General features: G+C 40.2%; 1 protein-coding gene across 2 annotated transcripts in view; it reads left to right on the top strand.

Moving 5' to 3' along the window:
- Positions 1–26,456, top strand: part of SCUBE1 (signal peptide, CUB domain and EGF like domain containing 1) — a 190,369-nt gene that overhangs the window by 42,865 nt on the left and 121,048 nt on the right. For both annotated transcript variants that reach the window (XM_040062022.1, XM_040062023.2), the window contains exon 4: positions 7,725–7,859. In XM_040062022.1, coding sequence (XP_039917956.1) covers positions 7,725–7,859 — 135 coding nt within the window. The remainder of the gene's footprint in view (positions 1–7,724; positions 7,860–26,456) is intronic.

Raw genomic sequence — 26,456 nt, 5'->3', positions numbered from 1 at the left:
ACCAATGGAGATACTTTCAGGAAAGTATAATTGTTTTGATATGACCTATAGGAAGGATTTCAGCACTTACATAACATTTTCAGCCCTTTTCCCAAAAAGTTTAATGAGTAGATATGTATCTGACTAAGCCAATTTACTTGAATAAGCCAGTATTTTTCTACTCCTGCTGTAGTTCTCATTTCACTGTCTTGAAAGTTGTGCTTGAGACTCTCCCATTTCTTCTACTTTTCATGGACCTCAAGTGTTATTCATATGAAGCATGAGAATGACTTCATAGCCTACAGGATACTGCTTAGATTAAAATCATTCATTTGAATCTAGAGAGGCTCCAACTGTGCTACTGATAGATGACAATGAAAATCCTTAATCTAGCCATTTTCTAGGCTTTTATTACCAGAGCTCGAGAAGGAAGTACTTCATGTGGTATAGACCTGGAAAATGTTACAAACTTGGGACAGAGATACTGTCTCATTTTTCGTGTCATGTTCCATGGTTTGTTTAACCTACAGCTAAATCTTTTTTCATTATTGAAACAGTAATAACAATACAACAACAACAAGCAGTTTTGAGTTAACCCAAACCAGATTTTTTCTAATCTTGGTAGGGTCTATAAGTAAATGTAAAATGAAGCAGGTATAGGCAGTAATTATCCTGGAAGAGGGGTAGCTCAGTTCAGCCTGCAGCAGTTAATGATGCTGAGGAAAAAGACAAAGTAAGGAGCATTATGGTAATAGACTAAATAATTTACTTATCTCAATTTTTTCCTTCAATCGATTGGACTGCTGCTTGTTTGTATCTGTAATTAGCTTCCCTCCATTAGTTTATGGAGTAATGTTAATCCAGCATTTGCCACTTGAAGTGCCTACATATAACTGGAAGTCAGTGGGAATTGCAAATTTACACTGATGGGGCTGTGTATGTCTGTTGCAACAGAAAGAGCTTCATGCCAGGCTGGAGGCTGCTGGCATTCCCTATAGTGGCACAGATGAAAAGAAGTGTGATCAAATTCATACAAAATAGTCTTAAAATCTGAATCAAAAGAGTGGATAACACAAACAGATAATTGAGTGGGAAAATAGTTGTGTTTAGGCACTGTTGTCAGGGGGCCGCCTGTGAAGGGATAGAAGTTACAACTATGAAGTTGCATTCAGGGACTTGGACATTTATTTTGGAAATGTTAAAAACTGTGAAAAGGGTTTTGGTGTCTTAAGAGGACCAGGAGTGATGCCCTGTTGTTTAAGGAAGGAATAAATAAACAGCATCAAGTGAGTTGAACTTGATGCAACATCCAGGCAATATCCGTGGGGCTGTTCCCTTCAGCTCAGCAAATGGGCAGCAGTCACATGCAGCAGAGTTAAACTGTGATTTACGTGCATTTCCTAGGCTGTACAGAGCAAAGAAGTCTCTTGCACCTGCATTTATGCCATGTTTGTGTGCTGTGAAGTTTAAGACATTCCACTGCGTGTCACAAAATAGCTGCAGAAAAGATTTGAAGCATCCTTTTCAGGTTGTGCAGGCAAACAAGAAGCCCAGTCAGTGGGTGCTGGTGGGAGTGGATAGGTGATTGTAGCCCTTTAAAAGGCTAAATTCTTCAGGACAGATCACAGCCATCACTTTGTGTTCTATCCTTGTACATGAGAAAAGAATGGTTCTAGGGATCAATTAATTTATCAATTATTTTAGAATGATTGAAGTATTCATCACCCAAGAGCTTTCTTTTATGTTTCCCATCTGTCAAACGTGCTTTATTTCTCGGGGAAAGGTAGTTTTTCGCACTTCTTGGTTTTTTGGGGGGCGTTTTTTATGTCTAGTTCGGCAAACATTGACTACTGTAGGATCCATCTTCTGCAGGTGCATTTTTTTCTCACCAAGGGCTCTAGTGAATATTTTTGCAGCTGTGGGAGTGAATGAAGCATCGAATTCAAAGCTGCGGTGCTCTTTCTCCTTTTCTTCACCAGATTTTTTCAGTTTCTGAAAGGAGGGGACAAAAAGCAGAATCTAGCCTCATGTGCAAATAACAGAAAATTCAGGTGAAAATTTTAAATTTTTGGTGAAGTCTGATTTCAGATCTGCTGCAGATACAAATGCTGTGTGCATAGGTAGCAATGTCTCTTGCCTCTGATATTTCTCCCTGCATGCTCATATGAAGTCAGTCTCAGGGAGATGGTTTGGCAGCTCTTTCAGTTAGCAGTGATTCTTGTTTTCATGGCCCCTCAGCTGCTGCAAGGGATCACCCTCCCTACCTTCACAGCATGTCACGGCTTGTAGGAGCGTTCCAGCAGGTTCACCTGCCTGCAGCCTCTGATCTGATACCACTCCTACATGCCAGATTTGCTCTTTGGGCTTACATGGGTATCTTGAGATCCCATCTTCCAAGACACCCACTCCAACAGAGCATCACGGTACTTGGAGGATTAGAGAAGTGAGAAGAATGTGTTCCAAATGCTGCTGTCATTAAAGGTTAGCTCCTAGAAATGAGCACATTTTCTTTTAAACATGATATACTGAAGTAATTGGAATTGTTTCTGTGATTATCTTACTTGTATGTTGCTGTGCTTTAGGGTTCAGAATAGATGAGAGAGACAATACGAGGCTAAGGGAGATTTGTAAGATCAAGAAGAAAACAGAAAAGGCACGTAGTGAATGAATATTTACTCTTTCTCACAATAATGGAATCTGGAGGCATTCATCCAGACTATGAAGCAGCATTTTAGAAATAAACAAGAGTACGTCATTTTTATAAAACTTACAATAAAATTAAATCTCAACTGAATTGCAGAAGTAATTGCTCCGTCGTTTTGGGCTCACTGGAGATTTGAGAAATCCACACAAGAAAGATCCAGCAGGACAATGGTCTAGGAGGTGATTTAGGATAACTGTGTGATAGCTGAAAGCTGGGAGAACATGTCTGCAATGGTTCTGTCCCATCTTTACAGTCTTCTGAGTATCAGCTACAAGGACAGTGTCAGAGATGCTGAGAGGTGTGATTTTGGTATAATTGTGACTGTAGTAAATCCAGGAATGGTTTTTTGTTTTTTGGTTTTGTTTTGTTTTGTTTTTATTAATGTTAATTAGACTTTCAGCCCGCTTTCTGACTAGAAATATTCAGAATATAATGATTTTAAAATTCCAGAATCAGTCACTTATATTTTCCAAGCCTGTGATTGCTAACCTTTTCCCTTACAAATGTGAAATATCCTAAGTGGTATTTTGTTGCTAATGTTTGAGAAAAGTCGGCAGTATTGCTATCAGTGCTTCATCTCTCTGTCACAATGTTCTGCACTGGTAAAATAGGCATCTTGGAGATATCTTCCAAAAGTTTCCAAGAGTGGCTTAAAGGAAAAAAAAATAGCAGGATCAGGTCCCTGGATCATGAGTCAAAAACCTGTTTTTAGAAGTCTTGATGCTGTAGCAAGTACATTTTACTATGGTTCCCCAATGCTTTCGAGATTTTGAAGACTCAGGTTTCTGAGGGGCTTAAGTGTTTATGAAAATGCTGACATGAAAGAGAAATGTCAGAAGGAAGGAAGAGGGGATCAGGAGAGGAAGAAAACAGTGGACATAGTGTTCCTGGCATTGACCCTGTGTAGTGTTTCCACTTTAGTGTCTTCCTGCTCATGGTTTTGGTTTCAGGTACCCTTAGCAGACCTTTCTCCCTCCACAGTATCCAGCCAGGACACTTTGCTGGAAGAGCTTCTTTAGGCCAAACACTGCAAGAAGCTCTGTGCCAGATCAGGGTGAAACACCAGTGAAGTTAATTTGAAAAACTCATCAGATAAATTAAATGAGAAACTGAAAACATTTGTTTATTTAATATATAAAGCATTCATCTTTATCAGCTGTAATATTTCCTACCCTTTGATACTGTTCCACACTACCACTCTACAGAGGATCTCATCTTACTAAGGTACAGAACACGAGTTTGATTATATGAAGGCAGTGGGCCAAAAAGCTAGAGGTCTTATGCAAATTGAAATCTACATTCATTTACATAATGCTTCTGATATATAGATATAGCTATATATGTATGCATTTATGCAACCATTATCTCTCTGTCTCTGTTGAAAGATCCTTCTCCTTTCCCAGCCTTTCCCTGAACTGGCTCTTGCCCTGGTCCTGGTTGTCCTTGATGAGGACTGGCCACTCCAAAGTCCAGGGGCTCCTCTCCCTGCGAACATGGGTTTGCCACTGGTCTAAATTCTGTAGCAGCAATTCTTGCTTTTGTGCTGGTTGTCGTCTGAGCTGTTCATTTGTGGTGGTGAGAGTAGCTAAGAGCTGTGGAAACTGAGCTATTTCTAGGTGCTTCCAGCAGCAGTTGTCTTTGGCAAACAGAATCACAGGACAGTTCTTTGTAATGGGCGCTGCAGAGAATGGCTTCAGGACATGTATTCACTCTCTTACTAGTTCTTCGTCCTCTTTTTGAGGGTGAGGGTTGGAGTGGCCATGTGGAATAACCATCTGAGCTCAGCTCAGGTGAGAATCTTAATTTTGCGGGTTTGGATTGTAAAGACTTGCTAAAATCCTCCTGCAGCAGTGGGGTTTTGAGACTCAGCTCTCCTGTAAGCACTGGATAATGTGCTTTAGGAATCAGCACCCTGTTGGGTGGGGAGGCCAAGCTGAAACTTTTGTCATATAAGGAGGCTAGGAAATGGATTTGATTTTCCATACACCAGTTTAAAGGAATGGAGTCTTGCCCCTGCTGCCTTGAGGCTGCCATCCTCAGAGGGACGATCTAGTCCTGAATGACCAGTGGTACCTGATTTTGTGTAAAAGTTTATGAAAGAAGACATGCCTATTTGTTCTAAAAGAAGAGAAAAAAATTATTTTATTAAGAATAGAGTAATAAACCAAGAAAGATTTGTATTTGTGCTCAATCAGTTTAAAAGTTTTTAATATGGCTTTAGTTGGGGCTTAGAGTAGGTGTTTTGAGTGTTTGAAGGACAGGATTCTATGCCATAAGTGACTTTTTTCAAATCTCTAGAGTTAGACCCTGGGGTGCAGGTGTAAGCTGTGACACAGAGTTGGCACCAGTTAAAGCTCCTGAGGATCTACCCTCAGTTTTTTCAGAACAGTCAACAGCCATGTTTGACATGTAGAGAGCCAGCAAAACTGGAGCTTAAAAAAGCTTTATTGAAAATCTGATGTTTCTTTTGGTGTTTATGTGGAACTTAGTCTCTGGAAAATCTGGTCCAAAATTCAGTCTCATTCATGCTGCACTACTGATGTTTCCACATTCAGGTGGATAACTCGAGCTGCATTGAATGAGAATTGCACAGTGAAAAAAAGAAATAGGCCCTTGGGCAGGTATTTCATTTGTGAGCTTTGAAAAAATTCTGAGACCTTAAGGAATTACTCTTCCATACCTAGCAAAGTTTGAGCTTCTTGGAGTCAATGGAGTTCTGTTGCATAACTTCAGAAGACTTTTTGTGTGCTGTTCTCTCAGCTGGGTTATTAATAAACTGATAGGCTGATCATAAAGTGACTTTATTGCAAAGAAGGTTTACCAAGTGAAGAATTCAGTAAATATTTTCCTGGCATCCATGTCCAGTAGATTGGTGTGGTGGATAATAAGCAGTTCCGCCCTGTAAGACTGCAGTAACACAAAGTGCTCCAAAAATCCTAACCCTAGTAGGACTGAGACCTGAGAAGAAAGCATTTAAATCTTGCACCATCAGGCCAAGATCCATTGCAAGGCATGTAGTACAGAGATGGAGTAGTCCTAGATCCCAGCTGTTTCCTTTCTTCAAGTCCTTCTCATAAATGCATGTTAAAATAATTTGGAGGCAAGTAATTGAACACAATTGGAAGAAATTCCTCATAGAAAAGCTTTTAAAGAGTTTTGATTGTAATAATTTTATTCTAGCATATGGATTTGGGGCTTGTGGTAAATTGATCTCTTTATGGAAGTGGTAAATCATTAGCATTTGCTATCAAGAGCAGAAAAAAAGTGTTTACAAATCATTGCATTTGTTTCAGATTTTTCATCAGAGTTGAAAGTCAACTGTTTGAGTTACTTTGTGTTACCATAAACAGAGCTCTGTGAAGACCACATACTTTGTAGCGTAATTTGGGGTTTGTGCCTGTCCCAGCTGAGACTTTTCCTTCAGTAAGTGTTCAGATAATTTTCCAGAGGAGAATCTGCATTCCAGGGTGCTGTTCTGAAGGAGCAAGTTTGGGTTGGCACTGATAGGGCAGCAGGGCCTGCTGACTGACAGAGGAATAGTCTAACCAAGATGACTTATTTTCTTTCCTTCTTGTGCAGCGGTAGGCAAGGAAAGTCTTCGCTTCCCCTTTTCCTACACACTCCCAAAATCTCTGATGTGGGGTGGTGAAATGTTCAGATCTGGAAAAGAGTAATAACTGAGGGTGGGGATGATTTTGATACAGAGAATTTGAGTTAATAGTGCTTAGCATTTCCTGGTAAACAAAAAAAAAAAGGAGGACTGTCTACACACTTGCATTGTAGTTCAAGACAGAATGAGACTGCCCGGTTTCCCTGGGTGCTGCTGTAATTACCCTAGAGCTTTTTTTTCTCTGTGAGAAAGAGCTACAACTGCTATCACATGAAGTCAGCACAAACAGCAATATCTGAGCAAGCTGCTGGAGCTCACAGCCAGCCCAGCATTCAGAGCTGCCTGGCCTGGCTTGCAACAGTACCAGCAAAAGCAGCTTGGGTTTACCTTAGTGTGTTGTGGCCAGTCCTGGAGGAATTAATTTCTGCAGGAGCTGTTCCAGCTAATCTGAGGTTTGGAGTGTTGTGGATAATTTTGTTTTGTTGTGGTTTTTTTCTCCCTTCCAAAAGTAAAATGAAAGCAAAACACACACCAACTCCTTTGCCGGCGTGTTGGCACGTACTGAGAAATAACTGGCTCAAGATTCTTCATAAAAAAGGAAAATATGGAATTTTCAGATGACAGGGAAAAAGCAAAAAGTGGATATGACTCGCTTTTCATGGGCAAAACAGGAGAATTGCAAAGTTGAATGTGTGTCAGATACCTAATAGTGGCAGTGGTTTCCCAATGCTGATACATACGTGTCTGTTAAACACTACAGCATAAAAAGTTATGCCAAAGAGAAGTGATGGGGGATAGACCCTCAAAACAGCCAGTAGCTAATGCTGCCTTTGTGGTTTTATATATTTGCCTATTAAAACGACAATACAGACATGGAACATTTAGGTTTAAGAAGCCTTCTTTTCACTAAACAACATTAAACAAACTGACAAAGTAGGGGGTTATGACTCCAGTAATTGAAACATGCTGTTCTGTTCAAGACCAGAACTCTATAAAGACTCTTTTCACCCAGTAATGCCCTTTGTGTTTGCCTGCTACCCCTGCTAGAAATTACTGTAGACCTGAAGTATGTCTTACCAAGTGGAGTGGGAATGACAGAGTGCAACAGCACGCTTGGCAGATGGGGTCACAGCCTTTTTAGGTTGTTCATGTTCATTGTGCATTGGAAATCAATTTGCAGCTCAGAATACATGAAGACAGGGGGATTCCTCTCCCCACTGTTAGGGATTTTGTTTTGGGTGTTTTTTTCATGTTAACTTTAAGCCTAGGATGCAGGAAAAATAATTAGAGGGATTAATTAGGATTAACTGATTTGGGTAATCTTCATTAGCTTAATTTACAGTGTGCCTTTTTGTATGTTCCTTGCTCTTCTAGATTTATATTCTGAATCTGTACATTATCTTGAATTTCTTTTTTCCTTCTGTCTTCTAGATGTTGATGAGTGTCTGGATAACAATGGAGGGTGCCAGCAGATTTGTGTAAATACTATGGGCAGCTACGAATGTCAGTGCAAAGAGGGCTTTTTTCTGAGTGATAACCAGCACACCTGCATTCATCGCTCCATTGGTAAGTGCTTTTTAGAGTAACAATGTTCTGTCAGAAAAGCTGAAACTGTTTGGGGTTTGTTGGGTTTTTAGTTTTTTAATCTCTGCAGTTCCCAAAGTCATTTTACTGGTTGGTTGAAATTGATTGATTCCTCTGCTACCCAAACTTGTAGCAGAGCCATAAATAAGACAAAGAAACAGGCTTTGGTTTGACACACAAATTATACTTGGTTTGCACAGCAGACCCTTTGTGCAGGCAGAGACAGATTTTCAAATGGTAACTTTCTGCTTCTGAGTTTCCAGAACTTAAAAATCTGTTTATTGCATAATGGTGCACCTGTGTTTCACCTTAGAAAGCATGGTATCTTAAATCCAAATGAGCAGCTTGTTACTTCTTTAAATTACACAGCTTACGGGGGGTTTTGCCCGACGTGTAGCTCATTATTTCCGGGCAGACTGATCGTGGCCGATACTGTATTGACACAGGATTTTTCTTTGGTTTGGTACCTTGTCCTAGGGTGGATTAAAAAACAGTTTCTCTGTTGCCTATGCACTAGCAATAGAAGCAAGGAATCCCTGCAGATCTGTGATCCTTGTCTGCTGCTGTTTTGGACTAGAATAAGCAGCTCTCCCTTTTCTATAGATGTCAGACACGGAAGACAAGTTTGAGTGGAAAGGGAGAAAAGAAAACAACATAGCCATAAATCTTTGCAATTAAGTGGACTCTCTCAGTGTTCATTCAGGCTTCTGTGACCCTGGCAGCAGTGGGAATATACGCTAGCAAACTCATTTACCAATAAGCAATACAGAATGACAAAGTAGCAAGATGAGACTGGTGATCAACAGTGTAAGCATACTGTAAATCTCAACAGGCCACACAAATGCTTGTGAACTCTTTTAAGTGACTAATACTAACCAGAAAATCATACTTAAACTCAGGGCATGAGTTTAGTCATTCTGTTGATAAGAAAGCAAAATGTCATAGTTTTGCTCCGATGCAGGATTTCAGAAATGTAGATGTACTTCTGGCACTGTGTGTCTGCTTAAACAGAATTGTAACAACAAGTAGTGATTTTGACTTTCAAAATCATGAAACTATGGAATGTATTGACAGGACCACTTTTTAGTGTAATAATCATGATTATTATTTTGATTATGACAAGAATATGCAAATAAGCTACATCAACCAGTGCATGTTTGAGGTTGTTATCTAATAGGTTTTTAGTCATTCTTTAAACCTAAATAGTCCAGATTTCTGTCCACTGTAAAGTAACCCTAACACAAAGATATCCAACAGAGCAAGGAATAGTGGCTGGAGGCTTAATGAAAAGCACTTGCAGAGTACTGTGCTACAATCGTTATTTCAATTTACACATTATAAAAATTCCCAGCTGTAATTAAAAAAAAAAAAAAAATTTAGTTATCTGAAATGGAAACTAATGAAATAAATGAAAAATGAGACTCTAAATCTAGAGGCAAAAGTTTATTCTAAGAAATAGCTTCACTGGGGAAAAAGGGTGTGTTTTTATGGCAATGAGAATTCCTAGTTTGTCAGAAAGACTAGGGGAGTGGATTTGAACACTGACTGCTGTGGGCATATAATAAATATGCATGGAAAATATATTTGTGCTAACTTGTTCACAAAGAAAATGTCATATAAGACATGGATGTTTAATTTGAAGCAATATCTTAAAATTGTTTTAAATCTGAAGAAAACCAAGCAAACTACCAAATAGACTAGTGGGGATTGTAGTGTGTTTTACGAACAAATGGCTTGCAGCTTTTCAAAAGTGAAGCGTCAGTTTAGATGCACACATTAACTGCAGTGTCATGATCCCCCACAGAAATACATCAGGTGGGTATGCTGGAAGAAGGAACTGAGATGAAATGATCCCTTTCACTTCAGTCACTCAGAGGTGACTGAACTGCAAACAGTAAACGTGCGTGGCGAGAGAGCAAACGGCTTTTTTAATATCTGTATTTACTTGCTTTCGTAGGTCTCACTTGTACATACTGCCACAAAAACTGCTGGAACACAAAAATACAACAGCATATTTATCCAGAATGGTGCCTAGGGCTGTATTGTGACTGTACCACTTTTGGCAAACAGGGCTGGAGTGGGCAAAGGCACACCTTGCAGCCAGCACTGCCATCCAAACACGAAGGCACGGATTTGCCAAAGCCCTTTATCAAGTGTGTTGACTTTGTGCATAGTAAGATCCATTCATTGCAGGGTGGGTGCATTTCTATCTCTGTAAAATGCAGGAGCAGTCACAGAACGCTGGTGTCCTCGACATTACCTAAAATCTCTCTAAGGACTCAGCTAGTCTAAAACCATCAGACACAAGGCTCTTCATGCACTTTGCTGCCACTTTTCCCCTCCTGTTTTCAAATGCCTTGGGAAAAAAGGGAGAAGCATTGCAGGGTGCTTAGGACATGACTGGAGTTGGGATGAGTTTGGAAGGGAGGGAGCAGCACCAAGCCTAAGGATGCTCTGACTGCAGGCCCAGCTCACCTGCCTCAGACACCTGCAGAGCTGGTGCTGATCACATCCTTGGAGCTCACCAGCACATTCAAGTAATGGGGTGGTTTCAGAGTTTAAAAAGGGATTCGGGTATTGAGAGTTGAGCAGAGGGAGGAATATATCCCTTTTTACACTTAGCAGGCAAAGGAATGGTGTCTTTCAATAAGAGATATCCTCCTTAGAGTTGTTAGCTGCTCTGTGATTTTTTTCAGCTTCCAGAGATGTGCTATGCTTGTCCCAGTGTTTTTGGGGTGTTTGTGTCTCTGTGCTCCTACCCACAAGTGTGGGTTAGAAGCCATATTGGAGTTTATAATGGGGGTTTATGTTCTTGTTTCTCAAATGACAGGTTGGCTTGCCATCCAGAAGCGTTATTATTTCTTGCAGACAAAAAGGATTTATGATCCACAGAAAAATAATAATTCTATAGTAATGGAAGGCCAGGCTGACATTAAAGTCAGAGCAAACCCTGGTGTCCCAGCATTTGCACTGTTTCACTGTCTTCATTCCAGGCCTGCTGATTTCTTATGTTTAATCCCTGTATCTTTTGGGAAGATGATATCCCCAGTTCAATTTACCCTCTTTCTTTTTCTTTTTTTTTTTCTTTTTCTTTTTTTTTTTTTTTTTTTTTTTTTTAATAAAACTTAATTTTGCTTTGCTGAGTCAGATTTCAGTGCTAGTTTACTCACAATAATGATGGCAAGAACAGGGAGAATGGGAGGGAGAATGGATTGTAAAAGTTATGGAGAACTTAACAGTTGTTTATCTTTGTATATCTTAATTGCATGAGTGGGTATGAACACTGGGAATTATGCCAGAGACAAGGTTGTGTTTGTTTCCTCATGACTTAAAGAGAAACCTGAATAAAACAGCTGTTACTGTATCATCTCCAGCTCCAGAGGGAGCATGTGTTTAATAAATGTGGAGATTACTATCATACACTACTGCTGTGACTGAGTCAGGTTAGTGGGTTACAGCACATTTGCACTGAATTTGATGGGAAACCAAAAGCCCTAATTCAACAAAGCCTTGGGGCAGATCCTTAAAGTCCTAATTTAGGAAAGCTGGTGAAAAATCTAAACTGGGCTTTAAAAGTATCAAAATAGACAGAGTGCCTATAGATAGACAGACAAAATAGACAGAGAGACAAAGTGCCTGTGTCTCCACTGAAGCTCAGAGTGAACACAGCGAAGGGTAGGGTACATCCCATTTGCATTACAACTTACAAAATGTATTGTGGGCAGGAGCCCTGGCTTCAAACTGCCTCATCTACCCAAATTCCCAGCTGAGTCCCACCTCCAGGGATGAGTCTCCTAAAACACAAAGGTTTTTGCCTACAAGCAACGTACTTCAGGAGCTCTGTGGCTAGGAAGACTTCAGCCCCTTTAGATTCCATCCCCTGGGTGTCTACCTCTAGCATAGTTGTATTAATGGTCTTCTGCCTGCTCATCATTCACTGGCAATGTTTTATAAAGCAAGTACCAAGTAAGCTGAAAAGGCAGGTGGGTGATGAGTGGCAACTACATGTGGAGTGAGATGAGAAGAGGTGGAAAAGTACCAGGCTATAGGAGGCTGAAATCATGGTGGTCTCATCAAGTGGTGAGAAAGCTTTTTACACAGTTGTCACTGTCATTTTCAAGCCTGTTAAAAAACTGCTTAAGAAGGAAAAGCTTTTTCACCTCCCCTTATCCCATCAGCCTTGTCGTTGTAGGGCACAAAAGAAAGATGAGAGACTCTAAATATTTCAGAAGGCAAAGAGTATAGAAGAAGCTTTATTGTCTAATTCTTACTACCTTTTATAAGGTGTTTTGATACAGACTTAACGTGATTGTTGAATAGGAACGACACCTCTCTAATCCCATTGGTGGAACTAGAGAAACAGCAAAACATCACCTGGAGAAAGATTGTTTTGAGACAGGATAGTTGTTTGCCAAGATTGTTTCGAGAAGAAGCTTTCTTGAGAAATTTTCCCTTGGGAAAAAGTTAGCAGCTGCTAACAGGCTAAAATCTATCAGACCCAGAAATATCAGGCCCACACAGCCTTAACAGAGTTAGGGAATTTGACATAAAGTCAAGGTACCACAACTTAGCAAGATTGTCAAAACCAGCTTGTCTCTTTCTGTACTAGAAGTGTGTAGGTTTAGACCCAGAGTAAAAGGAAATGTACGAAGCTACATTGTCTTGCAGTTGCTAAGTAGGCCAGTGGAATGGCTTATCGTGCTTTTGCTGATGCACAGAACCTTGTCAAACTTGATTGTGTTAAACCCTTGTAAATTTTGCAGTAGTTACATACGAGTCCATTGGTCAGCTGACATCAAACTACTGAGTTGCTTCTTCTGAGGATTATAAAGCCACCTTTGTTCAATGTTTTTCCTTCCTACTTTCTGTGATTTATTTCTATTCTTCATGTGTTTTCTTGGTTCAGCATGATTTTGTAGTGGTAAAATAATGTGTTAGGATTCCCTGGGCAGAAGCACTGTCCCCAGTCACTGAAGGAGGTGTTACAGTTGTGATTCTGGGATTCTTTATTCCCATCTCTGGTGCTGATCCCTTGTGGGACTCTGGGCAAGAAGGTTATTGTGACTCAGAATTTCTGCAAAGCTCTTTAGAGGACAGAGGTGTTTTTTCTACAGAAAGCACAATAATCTGTTCAGATTTAAATTCATGTGGAAGGGTGACTTTAAAGAATTAAGTGCTGCCAGCACTGTTCCAGAATTTATGAAGTACGAGTTTCTCATCTCAGCTATGAAGGCTCTTCCATGGTGATGTAACCAGCTAAATTACTCCACTACCTGAACATGCTTCACCATGGATACCCTGAGTGCAGATGTCCCATTCACAGAACAATCCCATTTGTATATTTTAGTTGGAATCCTAATATGATTGTAAAGGAATGTATGTAAAGCGACTTTTGTAAAGGAAATCAGTTCATAGATAAAATTGTAAGAATGCATTTCAGGCAGCAGCAGTTTTATCTGGACAAACATTGTGCGATCCTGGAAGCCTTTTCCTAAAACTGCACACGTTATGACCTAAGTCTAATAGAAACTTGTCGCTTTATATATTCTCATGATACATTTAGAATAAAACATACAATTTATTTATCTTTCACAGAATGTAGGAGATAGAGATATTGAAAAGCTATTCTAAAATTCACTGTGCCCTGTTAGAAATGTATAATTTTTTTTAAACTCTGCATAAGCCAGAAAATAGCTGTCCTTTCATTATCAGGATTCTGATTCACACCAGCCTGTGTGAAGGGCACCTTGGATTTTCTTTCTCTATTCCTCTGGAACAGAAAAAGCTTTTAGTTTGTCTGGAGGGAAGATGCAACAGGTGAAAATACCTGCTACGAGTAAAAAGTAATTTCTGTCAGACCTGATCTCCCTCCTTTTGTATACAAATTACTTATTATGATTAGGACTAGTAAAATGAAAAACTAGTTTAAGTGTAACCTGACTTAGGTTCAGCTGTGAGGAGAAGCAGTAATCGTCATAGAATCACAAAATCAGTTGTAGGTAAAAGTTCAGGGCTAGATGTCATAGTAAGTAGTTTTGTATAATCCGAGAACAGCCCAGGTTGGAAAGGACCTCCAGCCACTTGTGGAAAAGGGAGCCTGAATGAAAATACCAAGTGTGGTCCCAAGAAATTCCCAAGTTGGAAAATACCCTGTGTGGTCACATCTTGAAAACCACCGTCAGTGATGGTGACTCCGCTGTGTCCCTGGGGAGGTTGTTTCGCTGAATTATCATTGTCATTGTAAAAATTATCTTTCTTAGGTTATAAAACTGATAAAACCTTGGTCAGTGCAACTTGTAACCATTTCTCTTTATCTTTTCTCCTTGTGGCTCCTTGTGAAAAATATCCTCTTTATAGCTGCCAACTAAGCACTATTCAGATAAAACTAAGTCTGTCCAAATAAAACTGCAAAATCAGAGTTTGAAGTATCAAAATTCCCAGTACTATTTTGTTGATGGGTTTTTTTTTCCCCTTAGCTTTTCACTAATAATAACCTTCAATAACTGTCAGCTTAAATGCTTAGGATTGGAGACAAAGGCATGTGACTTTTGGCTTACAAAGATTTTAAATGCATTTGAAACCTGAGGCTGCAATCTTCCTTTTATATGTAAGAAAACTTATATGTAAGAAAAAATATTCCAGTATTGTCTAAGACTGTGTCTGGACTGCAGGATAGATCCCATCCAAGGGAGCAGCTGCAGTTTTGTTGCTTCAGAGGTGTCCAGACAAACCAAGATGTGAGAAGATGTTATATGACATGAAATCAAGACAGAGTTTCAGTATATCCCAAGTTGCAGAGTTAAATACAGCCAAGTAAAGTTGATTGCAGTTCTCTGTTGAGTTCCTAGGGACCAACTCAGACTTGTCTCATACTTACACTCAGCAAAATGTGACCAAGTCTCTGCATGTTCTACCCCAGTTTTGTATCTCACTTGCTTTCCTGAAGAAAAACCTTGTGCTTCAAAATTTTCTGGGACTTCAAATTAGTTTTAATTCAGAAGGAAAACCAAATTTTGTTGAGTAGTCAATACCTATTGTTGCTTTGCTTCAGCTGTGATTGAGTGTGCTAGAAAAACAATAGTAAGGAGGATACAGAAGGGGTGAGTTAATTGAAATTCTAAGAAAAAGTCTCCCAACACTCAGGAACCAAGAGGAGATGGCCGGATTTTGCCAAAATATGGGGTTGAGTTCCAAGAGGGGGGTGCAGAAGCTGTCCTTCAACAGGTACCATATTTAAGCAAACTAATCAGGACAGGCAAAAATATTTTAAAAATAAAAGAAAACAAGACAATGCTAAAAAAATCATAGCCTAGATGTGCTAGGGAACATCAGCTGGTAGGTAATCTAGAAGTCATATGGATATAGTGCTTGAATAGTAAATGCACACTTGAGTATGATAAATGATCAACTAGGACATGCAGATAATTTCTCAATGAGCAAAAATCTGAAATACTTTAGTGGTACAGTCATTTCTGCATGGCTTCATTGCCAGTGTCTTTTGGTGTGGAAAGGATGAAAACTGAAGGGGGAAATTTAAGCTGGAGGTGCAAAGAACGCCTTGGAAAGAGCAGCTGTTTGAAACACCCTGCAGCAGCATGACAGCCAGCCAGCTTGTCAGGGGAATATGAAAGTTGCACAGAATTTGTGAGTCAGATCAGAAATCTCTCCACACCTGTGTGACGAAAAGTGCAGAGAGCAGCGCTGGGCAGGAGCTCAGCAGCTGAGTGACTGGCAGTGCTGACAGGATGGGAAAACTGTGTGCGGGAATGGGAAAACACACTGGAAAGCAGGACCTTAAGAAAAAAATTAAAATGAAAAAATAGGCAAAAGAGGCTTTCACGCTCAATCATTCAATAGCATTGGAAGTGAACCAATGTTCTGTTCATACTGTCTCCTTTGGATATAGCAAGATTACACTAAATAAAAGAACTGACATGGCTTTTAAAGGCCTCTAGCATCCAGTTGACTTAAACATCAGGTGAGAAAGATCTGGGAAGAATATTAAGCCAGAGAGTACTGGAAAAAAGCTTGCATTCACACATAGCACAAGCAATGGACTCTGTTTTAAACATACCATATATTGTATTTGTCAGGTGTCTCTTTGAATGCAGGGCCTGCTCTGAATACTGTGTAAAGATGCTCAGCATCTTTCCTACCTTCTGTAGTCACTATGGGTGTCTCTATGTGTGTCTTGTTTTTCACTGTGCAGAGAAATCAGTCACAGACCATGTTGCAGGCACTGCTCCTCTTTTCTACTTTCCATGACAAATCTCAGAGATGTGATCCAGCAGAACCTCTAGAGACTGATACTGCGATGTGTTTCTGGTTATAAACCAGGAGAAATTCGATATATGAATAGCAAATACCTGTTCACATAAACTGTTAGCCTCCTGTATGTGGCATGCATTTCATCAGTTATATTAATTATTCAGTTCCGTGTAATTATGTTTGAGGTTGCTCTGAGCTATTCTGCATTAATATAGGAGTTAATGGAAATAAGCAGGGAGATGCATATACTTAATAGTCATGTATATTTCAAGCCTAAGAATACTTGCATGCTTTGTTAAATTTCATATCTTAGAAGTCACTGTGAATGTTTTCATAGCAGGAACTTTGTAGGAGCACCATGAGACATTTTTGAGAGGGAACACAAAGGAAGAAGGGAGTGAGACAAAGGTATGTCAGGCAAACAGAAACTAAGGAGGAAGAGACACAGCCAGCCAAGTGGGAATGAGGTGAAGAAGAGAATAGATAGAAGATGAAGAGTGAGAAACAACATAAGGCAAAAATCCATACATCTCTTTCCTTAATTCCCTAGCTCACCAGTAACATTTCTTTGCAATATCCACTCTGTTAGAGTTTTCATGTAGGTAACTTCTCTCTTATATAAGCCACAGTACAGTCACAGGACGGTCACGGTGGCAGTGTCTTTGGAATGCTATTTTTTTTCTCAGTGGAATGGATGATGTGCTGAGATTGCAAAGTCAACCTGCAGTCATGAGCAAGTCATCAGGATGATTTCCCTGCTTTGCTGCTCCCAGGATTCCAGAAATGGAGAAACGGAGGTGTTAAGTGTAAAGGGGGAGGAGAGCATCTGAGCTATATTCATTATTGATAAAAGCATTGAGCTTGTGCAGCAAATCGATTAACCTAGGGTTTGTGCACGATGCATAGTATGACTAATCATTTCCCAAAGGCTCTGCCTGATTTGTCAGGGCTGAGAAGCTGCAAGTAATGTTTTCTTCTCTTGTTCCATCATAAAGCATTCACCTTGGAGTAAAAGCAACAGCACTTTGGGCCCCCTTTGATAAGGAGTACTTTCTTTAAAAGTTCTGTGTGTTTATAGCTCGCTAAATCACTGCACATGGCATGTAAGCCCGTATTATCCACTTCGGTGCTGCAGGCATCGTGTTACACTGGTGATTTACCAGAGCTGACAGATTTTCTGCCTACACTTTACATGGGCAGGGGATGGTAAAATAGCTGCTATCTTCAATCCATCTCAAACTGCAAAGTACTAGGAAGGCGAAAACTAAGAGCCTCCTTGCTAAAGCATTAATTTTTAACAGAAATCCACGTGATCAGTGTTGGCATTTCAGTATTTGGTGTAATGAGAATTGGTTATTTAAACTGACATTTCTTTGTAAGGCTACAAATGCCAAGATGGGGAAGCAGGGATGTGAATGTCCTTATGCTATAGATTTCTTCTCCTTCTGCTTCTGCAGAAGTGAACTCCTAGTTACTTGCTTTTCTAATCACTAATTGGCTAGAGAATGTCGCAGGAGTTCACACAAAGTACCTCAGGACTTTACACCTCCTCTGTAAGTTATAGATGTGAAGGACAGAAAAGTTAAATAATTTGCCTGGAGTTACACAGGAAGGCTGTAGAAACTACAAGAACTTAACAGAAAACCTGTGAAGGGATCATTTGTCAGTGCATGCAGTTTAATTGATACTGTGTTGATTTCGCCAAATCTGTTTTGTTAAGCTGGGTATCTGTTTTTCTGTATGCTCCTACCATGAACAGAATGCAGATACCCTGAACCCCGTTCTGTTGGTCTGTTATTTAATGCCCTTCTTTCATCCCTGGTGCGCTTTAACATCAGTGATTGATGAATTACGTGTACATGTTTAGAGGTCAAAGTGTAGCGCAGGAAGCCCGGTGGGTAGCAGTGCATTTCGCAAATCCTGCTCTCTCCCGCCTTTCCTTCCCACATTTTTGTTCTCTTTGTTCTCTGTTGGCTCAGTGTTGTAAATTGAACAATTTCTGATGGTGCCAGGCAACTGGACTTCTCACTGAAATTCAGGATGCCTGCTGACTGTCTGCACTGTGCCTTTGTGGGCACTGGGAAGGCAGCAAAATTGACATTGGAAACGGACAGGTTCTGAGAAGGGAGGAGGAATACAACCACCTGAACAAGTCAACAAAATGTAGTCAGCATTATTTTTGAAAGAAATGTATTCTCCCACTAAGCCAGATTTTGTTCTCTGAAATAGCTCATTTTTCTGGAATAATAATAATGATGATGATGATGATAATAATAATAAAAATAAAATTTAAAAATTTAAAAATTAAAACCTCAAACTTCAAAACTCAAACATCCAGATGTGGAGGTATTGTCCTTGGCACTGTGGGGAAGTGGTGTTTAGGCAGCCTCACCTGCCTCTGTGGGTGGCTGTTGTTTGGCACTGAGAATCCATGAAGCCTCTCATCGGGGAGAGAGGCTGGCACAAGGAGCAGCTCAAACATGAAGCCTGATTTACTGGGTGCAGGAGGGTGTTCCTGCTAGTGCCTCTGAATCCAGTTTCCTTTCACAAGTGAAATCTTTCAGTGTTGGGGGAGCTTTGCAGGAAGAAAATGAGCAAAACAAACCCAAAGGGTCCTGGCAGCTCTGCAGGAGGGCACATTTGGGCAGTGCTGGAGGTGAGACTGGTCTCCCTGGGCAGCAGCTGTTTGTCTGCCTGCTCCTCTCCAGGACTGGGATTCTGCTCCTCACCTTTCCCAGGCAAAATGCTTTCTGTAACTTCCCAGGAAAAGCTATCATTTGGCCTAAGTGCTTTGTTAATGGTTATTTAATTGTTCAGCTCCAATTTGGGTCTGAAAAAACATGCCGTAAAAAAGCAAACAAACCTGTAATGAGCTATTTGAAAGCAGGATTTATATTTTCCTAGACTAATCTGTGTCTCATACTTGAATCCTGAATAGTACATTTACCTGGAGATTTATTTTGAAAATGCCCTATGTGTAGATGAAAATAGGACTTTGGAGCATTTGGCATTAGTTCAAAATACCATGTGCTGTTCAATCTTCCTAGAATAACCAGAAGGAGATAGGGAGCTGTCATTGCTGTGTGTCTCTCAAAGCTGACCACTTGTTGGCCCAATGAACACTGAATTAATCTGGAGGATTGCCTATCGGGATCTCGCCAAAATGCTCCATAAAACAGTCTCACAGCAAAGCAAAATGCCAGAAAAAACAATAAAATCAAAGAACACCAATTGTAATACTCGGTAATTAGAGCCTTTAAAAGGATCTAAAGGATCCTCCCTGGTGGGAGCAGAAGAGCTCTTTTGTGGGTTTTATGTTGTTTTTGTTGGTTTTATGCAAAAGGGATATTAGGGGACTAAAGGAATTTTCCTGTTGTCCAGACTGTGGTTTTGTAGTTTAACCCAGATCTAGTGTTAATGTAGCAGTGCTTCTGAATGTCCATCAAATTCACTTTTTCCTATTAGCTATCAAGTGCCTAAACCCAAAGTGTAAATAAATATACCTCCATCTTATTTGTATATAATTTGGTTAAATATTTTGGGGTTTTTTTGTTTTTTCATTTCCTCCAAAAACACCTGCAAAGGCCTCATTTTCTCTTAGTGTTTTTTTTTTGACTCGTTTCATGGAGATACTTCTGTGCTGAGCTGCACAAAGCTGAGTTGTCTCTAAACCAACTTCGTGATGAGAAGTGTGGCTGTGTTGAAAGACATCTAATTTTTCCTTTTTCATATTTATTCTCTTTGGATTTCCACAAGCCCTATTTACAGGCAGAAACAGGATTTCCTTGCTTTCCAATATGGCATGATGTCAGGAAAAGCACTGCCATTTTTTTCTCCTTACCTTGACCACCAATAAATACCACCCAAATCAAAATCCATGTTCATTGTTCACCTGATGCTTTCCATCAAAGTATAGAAATCAAATACTGCTTGTCAAGAAGAATTCTACATTTTTGTGTTCACACAAGCCCAGCAATATTGACTGCACTCTCTTTATCTTGTGCTGCCTCTGGCAAACAGCTTGTAGATTCCTGAGGATTTTCTTCACCTTTTTTTACTTAGGTCATTAAAGCCAGGGATTGTTACAGACCAGTTATGCTGCTAGCAGATCTCTTGCTTATTTCCATGTGCAGCTCTGCCAATGCATCTCCACCTTCACTCATTCTATCTTTTCACCTCCTTGCTCTTTTTAAAAAATGGAATACCAGTTAGTGTATACATGGTGACTAGGATGAAATAACACAGCATTTCTAGCCTATGGACTCGGTAGAGGCCAAAGACAGCTCCAGTCACTGCTGTAGTGTTTTCTCTGAAGTGGAGATGAGTTCCAAGCCTGATCAAACCGGTTCTGAAGCTCTCAGACTCCCAGCAATTTCAGTAGGATTTGAACTGGCATCACGAGACTGTGAGCATCTGCCAACAACAGAGATTGAATCAGAAGGTGAAGCAAATCATCATTATTTCTTTGGGTTTCACCACTGCTCAGGTAAAGAAAGTCAGGAATAACTGTACTACAGTCCACTTCCTGCAGAAGAAATTAGCAAATCATTTCACTAAACTGTAGGGAGGAAGTGACTCTAGGTTCTGTGCAGAGAAGGAGAGTAAAAAGCAAGAAAGAAGCCATGAGGTAGTAAGTAGATTAAAGGCAATTCAGTCCTGAAGAATATACTTGCAGAGCAGTCACACAGCCTACTACTCCCAAATGTTACTGATGATTTTATGGTAATAAGAGCAGAGCTATAAACAGGTGATGCTCTTCGCTTTGGCACAGAAGAGAGCCTGCTAGTGTTAGGGTAAAGAAACTATACTGCAATGACAAATAAGCCTCAATGCACAGAAAAAGAGCAGTGATATGACAGCAGCAGCGTGGTTTGTGTACACAGTGGATGTTTCTCACCCTGAATGTGCCAACAGAGCGTATAGAGTTCTGAGAGAAGCAGGTTCTTCCACTTTCACACCACTATTGCCCTGTAAACATTTCATTCATCTCTGAAGTACAACTTGCAGATTAGACTTCCACTCATTGTGTTCTTGATAGCATTTGGTCTTAGATGGCTAATAACATAGGACTGCTATTTCAGGTGCCTCCACATGAAATCTGATGCTGAGTGCCCAGGAAAAAAAATTAACCATTTGTGACAGGAATGGGATCAGATTTGCTGCTTTGAGGAAGATGTATTTGCCTACAAATGCCCACTGTGCGTCTGTGTTAGGTGCTGGTCGTAGCATTTGAACAGAGAAGCAAGAGGAATGTAAATACTAGTGACATTAAAAGCAGAAATCATAACTACGCTTTAAAACTGCCCTTTTGGTAATATTCTTGTTCAGATAATAAAGGATTTCATTCCCTGAGGTAATTGGAAAATGTTTTTTGAGCGCCTTAATGAACCGTCTGAGTAAATCCTGATGGCAGGTAACTTTTCTCAAATGGCAATGTATTCATCATCCCCGTGCTACACCCATCCTTCCCGAGCAGCTCTCACTTCTCCCCTGACCTAGATCCTGCAGTATTGCCTTCCAGACTGTGAATCGCTCGTCTCTTTCCCTCGTGCCCCACCAAATGTTATCATCACACCCGCTTCAACCCTGACATTTGATTTGTGTAAGCTACAATCGCTGCATGGCTCAGGCTGACATTTTATTCAGGTTCTTCTTCTGAACTTAAACACAGGGAAAACACAGCAACATATTTCATGTGCACAGAATGGCAAACTGTCTAACCATAGAAGCAAGCCCAGTAAAAAGTTTGGAAGTTTTTCATAGCTAAATAGCCTTTTTGTATTTCAACTAGAAAACAGCATTTTTTTTTTTCTTTTCTTTTCTTTTAAAACAATGTTATACCACCAATGCATGTGTATTTAAATTTTGTGTATATAAATACACATGCATTTTGTAAGTACGTTTCCCTCAGCTATCCCTGAAAGCGGCTGCTGTGACCCCACTACCTTGCTTGCTATACCCAAGGGAGACAGCATTGATTTTCTTCTCTGAGTTTTGCAGGCTTTAATGAAAGCAAGGGAGAGGCTTGTGCCTACATTGCAATTTACTTTAATGTATGGGCAGTCTTTCAGACCTTTGTTGTTGGGACTATTCATGTGCTTAAGTGTTTTGCTGGATTGAAGCCACAGAGCAGTTAGCAAATTAGTGCACATACCAGGGTATAGCATTCTATTTCTTCTTCCCAGACAGTTTGCATTTCCAGTATTTGTATAGGATATAGAGTGACGAGCAGCTCGTTTGCTTTATTTGTGAAGTTGAATGTCAAAAAATCGGATGTCTTCTCAGTAGTTAGTGTTGCTGCATTGCTTTCTGGTGTTCCCCTTTTCTTCCCATCCAAACTCCATTCCCTACAGAAAAAGTGTATGTGGTGGCTATCGTTGCCATACTTCCTTATCTTCTGTGAAAGTAGCACTATATGCATGGTTTTTCCATTCCAGGCAGCGTTAGAAACAAAATTTAGCGGCCCAGTGATTAGAGGGATAACGATCACAGGTATTCGTCGCAGGCTGACAGAAGCTCCTCTGAAAGCATTTGCCTAATTCTGTGCTTCCAGCTTGGAGTATGGGAGAGTAGTTGTACATCTTTGGATTGCAATCCTGAAGTGGCATTTGAATTGGAAAAACACACGTTTCTACACGGCTTATTATGCAACAAATGGGTTCTCACTTGGCTGAATTATTTGTGAGTTACTGTATTGATACTTCTTTAGCAGCAAATTGAGCAGGTGAGCTGAGGATGTCCACTCTCCCACTGGCACTGCTTTTTGTGTGCTCTCAGTCACCAGCCCATTTATTCCACAGCTGTGTTGCGTCCTGCTTTCCACTTGTAATTAATATTGGGTGCCTTTCTCAGAGCAAGGTCATGCCCCAGCAGAGCCAAAAGCACCAGAATTCCACCTTGCAGAAAGTAGGGCTGCTGACTGCATCTTACCTTGCCTGTTGAAACTATTTCCTGGCATTCTAGGCCTTTTTCTGTCCTGTGTTATAATACTATCTCCATGCTTGGTTGCACAAACTTTTAATTCCTGTGTGGACCAGAAGGCCAGAAGTTACTTTAAGGCATGGCTGTGCATTGTTCTCTCATTGTTAGCTTCTGAGGTAGTTACCTATTTTTTTAATAGAGCACCTTTCATCCTGAAGTATCCCAGAGGTGTTATTTCAAAGGTGTGATCCTAGGAAATGACATTACCCCATTACCTCTGGACAGAGATGCTTGAATTTGTGGACAATATTGGATGTACATACAGCACACGCTGGGTTTTACTGGAAACAAATTGTGATACTCGTAGTGATGAACACTACAGTCAAGTGAAGAGAACAAGAATCTAGGGCTTGTTTACCCTTCACCACCTCCCTGAAGAACAGGAACTCATGAAGTGAGAGAGTATAGAAACAGGTGGAGGCACCAGCCTCCAAAAAGAAAGCAAGGTTTGTTTTTGCAAGAGAGAAATGCTGACATGCAACCAGGGTCAAAGAGTCAGCAGCAGGTGGACTTGTTCTGGAAGAGGGAGAAGTTCTGTGTAAGAGAGAAATAAGGAAAGAGGAGCTTGTAGAGAAAGCGAAGGTGCAAACGGTAACTACTCTATAAGTGAAGAGAAGAAAACTGGAGTGGCAATTTGCAAGAGATCTTATGACAGAACAAGTCTGGCAATGCAGTAGCTGTTGGCCAACATGACATTAATTAGGGAGCTGAAAACAGTGACCCTGATTGTTCCAGCCCAACTAGAGCAAGTTATGGTTCTATGATCAGGGAAATTATCAAGAAAACCCAACAAAAAAACCACCACCTCAGGAAGCTATAACTAGACTGGGATCAGAGAATGGCAGAAGAGACTGAAATGAGTGATGTTAAAGAAATAGAGCAGGGGAAAGGAAAAATTCCAGATCCTTGCTTGGAAGTCTCCCTTGCATTATCTTCCCTTTCCCTGCATAAGAAGTGGCCAGCAGTTCACTACTTCTGTGGGTTAGCATGTCACAGAAGCTCCACTGAGATGAGACAATGAAGAGGCAGGTCCTGAGCAGTGTATGTACTTGAGCAGTTGGGCAAGGGGCCCCTTGTTGTACTAGAGGATACTTTAAAGAATGCACAATATGCATAGTATTACTTTGGTGAGCTCTCCTACCTTCACTGAGATATAGTTAGATACCCTGGAAAGTTAGAATAAATCTCTTGGGAGAGGATGAGGAGTTCAAATTTTTTTTTCTTTTAAATTGTGGTAAAAAGTCTCAGTAAAAAGTAATTAGTGGTAAATGTGTTGTATTGTATGTAGTACTGTGCTCTGGGTTTGTTTAGCTACTGAAAAGTAAAGTGGGAAGTGTGAAAGTCTATCTGTGCTTATAGAAACTGTATTGTCATATCTGATTCATAAAAATGTAAATCCCTTCACACACCAATTTCATTCTGAGAATCCTGGAGCTTTCTGAAGATGTGTATGTAAGGAATAGGTGTTAGAGGAGAGTTATTATCTGACACAGTGTAAGCACAGTGCAGTATCTATACAATCGTGAATCTCTCTGCATTGGATTGGGTCATCTGCCTAGGGAATTTTTGCTCCTCGTGTTCTCAGGTGACTCCAGTTGGCAGTACCATTACAACCAGTGGGTCTCAGGCTAACACAAATGGTGCTCTTTGGTTTTGAGTCTCTGATTATAAGTAAATGGATTTATTCTGGGATGCTATGAGGGAAAAGGACTTTCTGCTGCTTTCCAACTCTATGGAAAACATAGTCATGCTGCCTTTAGCTGTTCCTGCAGTAAGAATACAGTGACTGTGTGTAGCACCCTCCTGTGGTGTCTTGTGGCTTTTACGGCTACTTTGATTTTCTCCTCTGCTCTCTTTTTACCAAAAGTTAAGTCTTGACAATTCACTCCTTGTAGCCAAGACTGAGGACAGAAAGGTCTACCGTAATGAGCAATTCACGTGATGCTGTCAGCTTTCCTTGTGCACATTATTCTTATTTCTGGATACTACCACATCTTTTCCCAAGTCTGCTTGAAATCAGGATTTAAAAAAACATTACTTTAATCTTCAGGTTTCTGAATGTACTTAGTCTCATGTTAAGAAGAAAATTGAAAGAATGAGAAATATTGTGAAAATGTAGTATGACTAAGTACCCTTCATCACATCTTTGGAAATTCCTCATTCTTATTTGCTGGTGGCATCCCTTTTCCTTCATTTGTGACCCCTTGTCAGAGCAAAAAATTGCTAGTCATGCTGAATTAAGTTTAAAGTGCTCATATGGAAGTTTCACCTGAATGGTACCATTTACTCCAAGAACTGAACGTTTCCAGGATGCAGTTCAAACAGCATTAGTCTGCTGTGATGCTACTCCATTCCATACATTCTACTGTATCCTAATCTTCTTCCCACATAAATACTGCAGTATCACTCTGCATCATCAGTAGAAGTTATTTCTATTGCACAGAGCTTGTTTGAATTCTCATGTTTTCCATGTGATGTGTGTACAGGATCTCATCATTCATTTCCCCTTCTTCCATTCACCTCCAGGAATGATGAGTCTCTGCCATTAACCAACTTTACCTCAGAATCACACCTTCATAAAGGAGTGTTTTATTTTTTTTTAGTTAGGTCATTCACAGTAAAGACTTTATAATTCCTTTGAAGATGATGAGAAACTGGATGTAGAAGTCTTTTAAGATAAGCATCACAATTTTGATGACACTTCATTAGCAAGGGATGTAGTAAATTGGGGTGACATCTGAGGTGCCTAATCTAGGTACAGCACTGCAGTTTTTTGTAGTGTAGCACCAGCGTTCTGAAGCACTAGAGGTTTGGAGGGTGGGTGTGTCACCTTATTCTAGTCCCAGTGGAAGAGGATAACATCAAGAATTACTGCAGCCAGGCTTAGTGGCCATTTTCCTTTTTGGGCACAGGATATAGAAGATGCTGTGAACTGTGCTGTGTTAGGGTTTACTTGGAAGGAATGTGAGAGGCTTCTTCAGCTGAGGGTAGAACTGACCAATTAATATGTGACCAAAAGAACCTGAAGAGTGTCTGCAAGCTGCTCAGAATCCTGTGTCCATCTGCATCATTTGCTGTGGATCAGCATTAGTCCCACTTTTTCATGATAATAATTTTAGAGGCATAGCTGAAGTGCAGCAGCGATACAACAGACTGCTGCTGTTTAAGCCCTTGGTTCCTTCAAGTGCAGATTTTTTTTTCTCTCTCCCTTTTTTTAATGGATAAGGTCTGCTACCTCCATAATGAAAACTTATTTCATATGGCTTTGGAAAACAGCCATACCAAAATTAGGTTGAACTGATAGGTTTTAGACTCTTATCTGTGAGAGAA

This window comes from Hirundo rustica, chromosome 4 (genome assembly GCF_015227805.2).
Source record: "Hirundo rustica isolate bHirRus1 chromosome 4, bHirRus1.pri.v3, whole genome shotgun sequence".
Classification (NCBI taxonomy): domain Eukaryota; kingdom Metazoa; phylum Chordata; class Aves; order Passeriformes; family Hirundinidae; genus Hirundo; species Hirundo rustica.
Note: the sequence above shows the minus strand (reverse complement) of the source record. Positions and strands in the feature narration are given on the sequence as shown.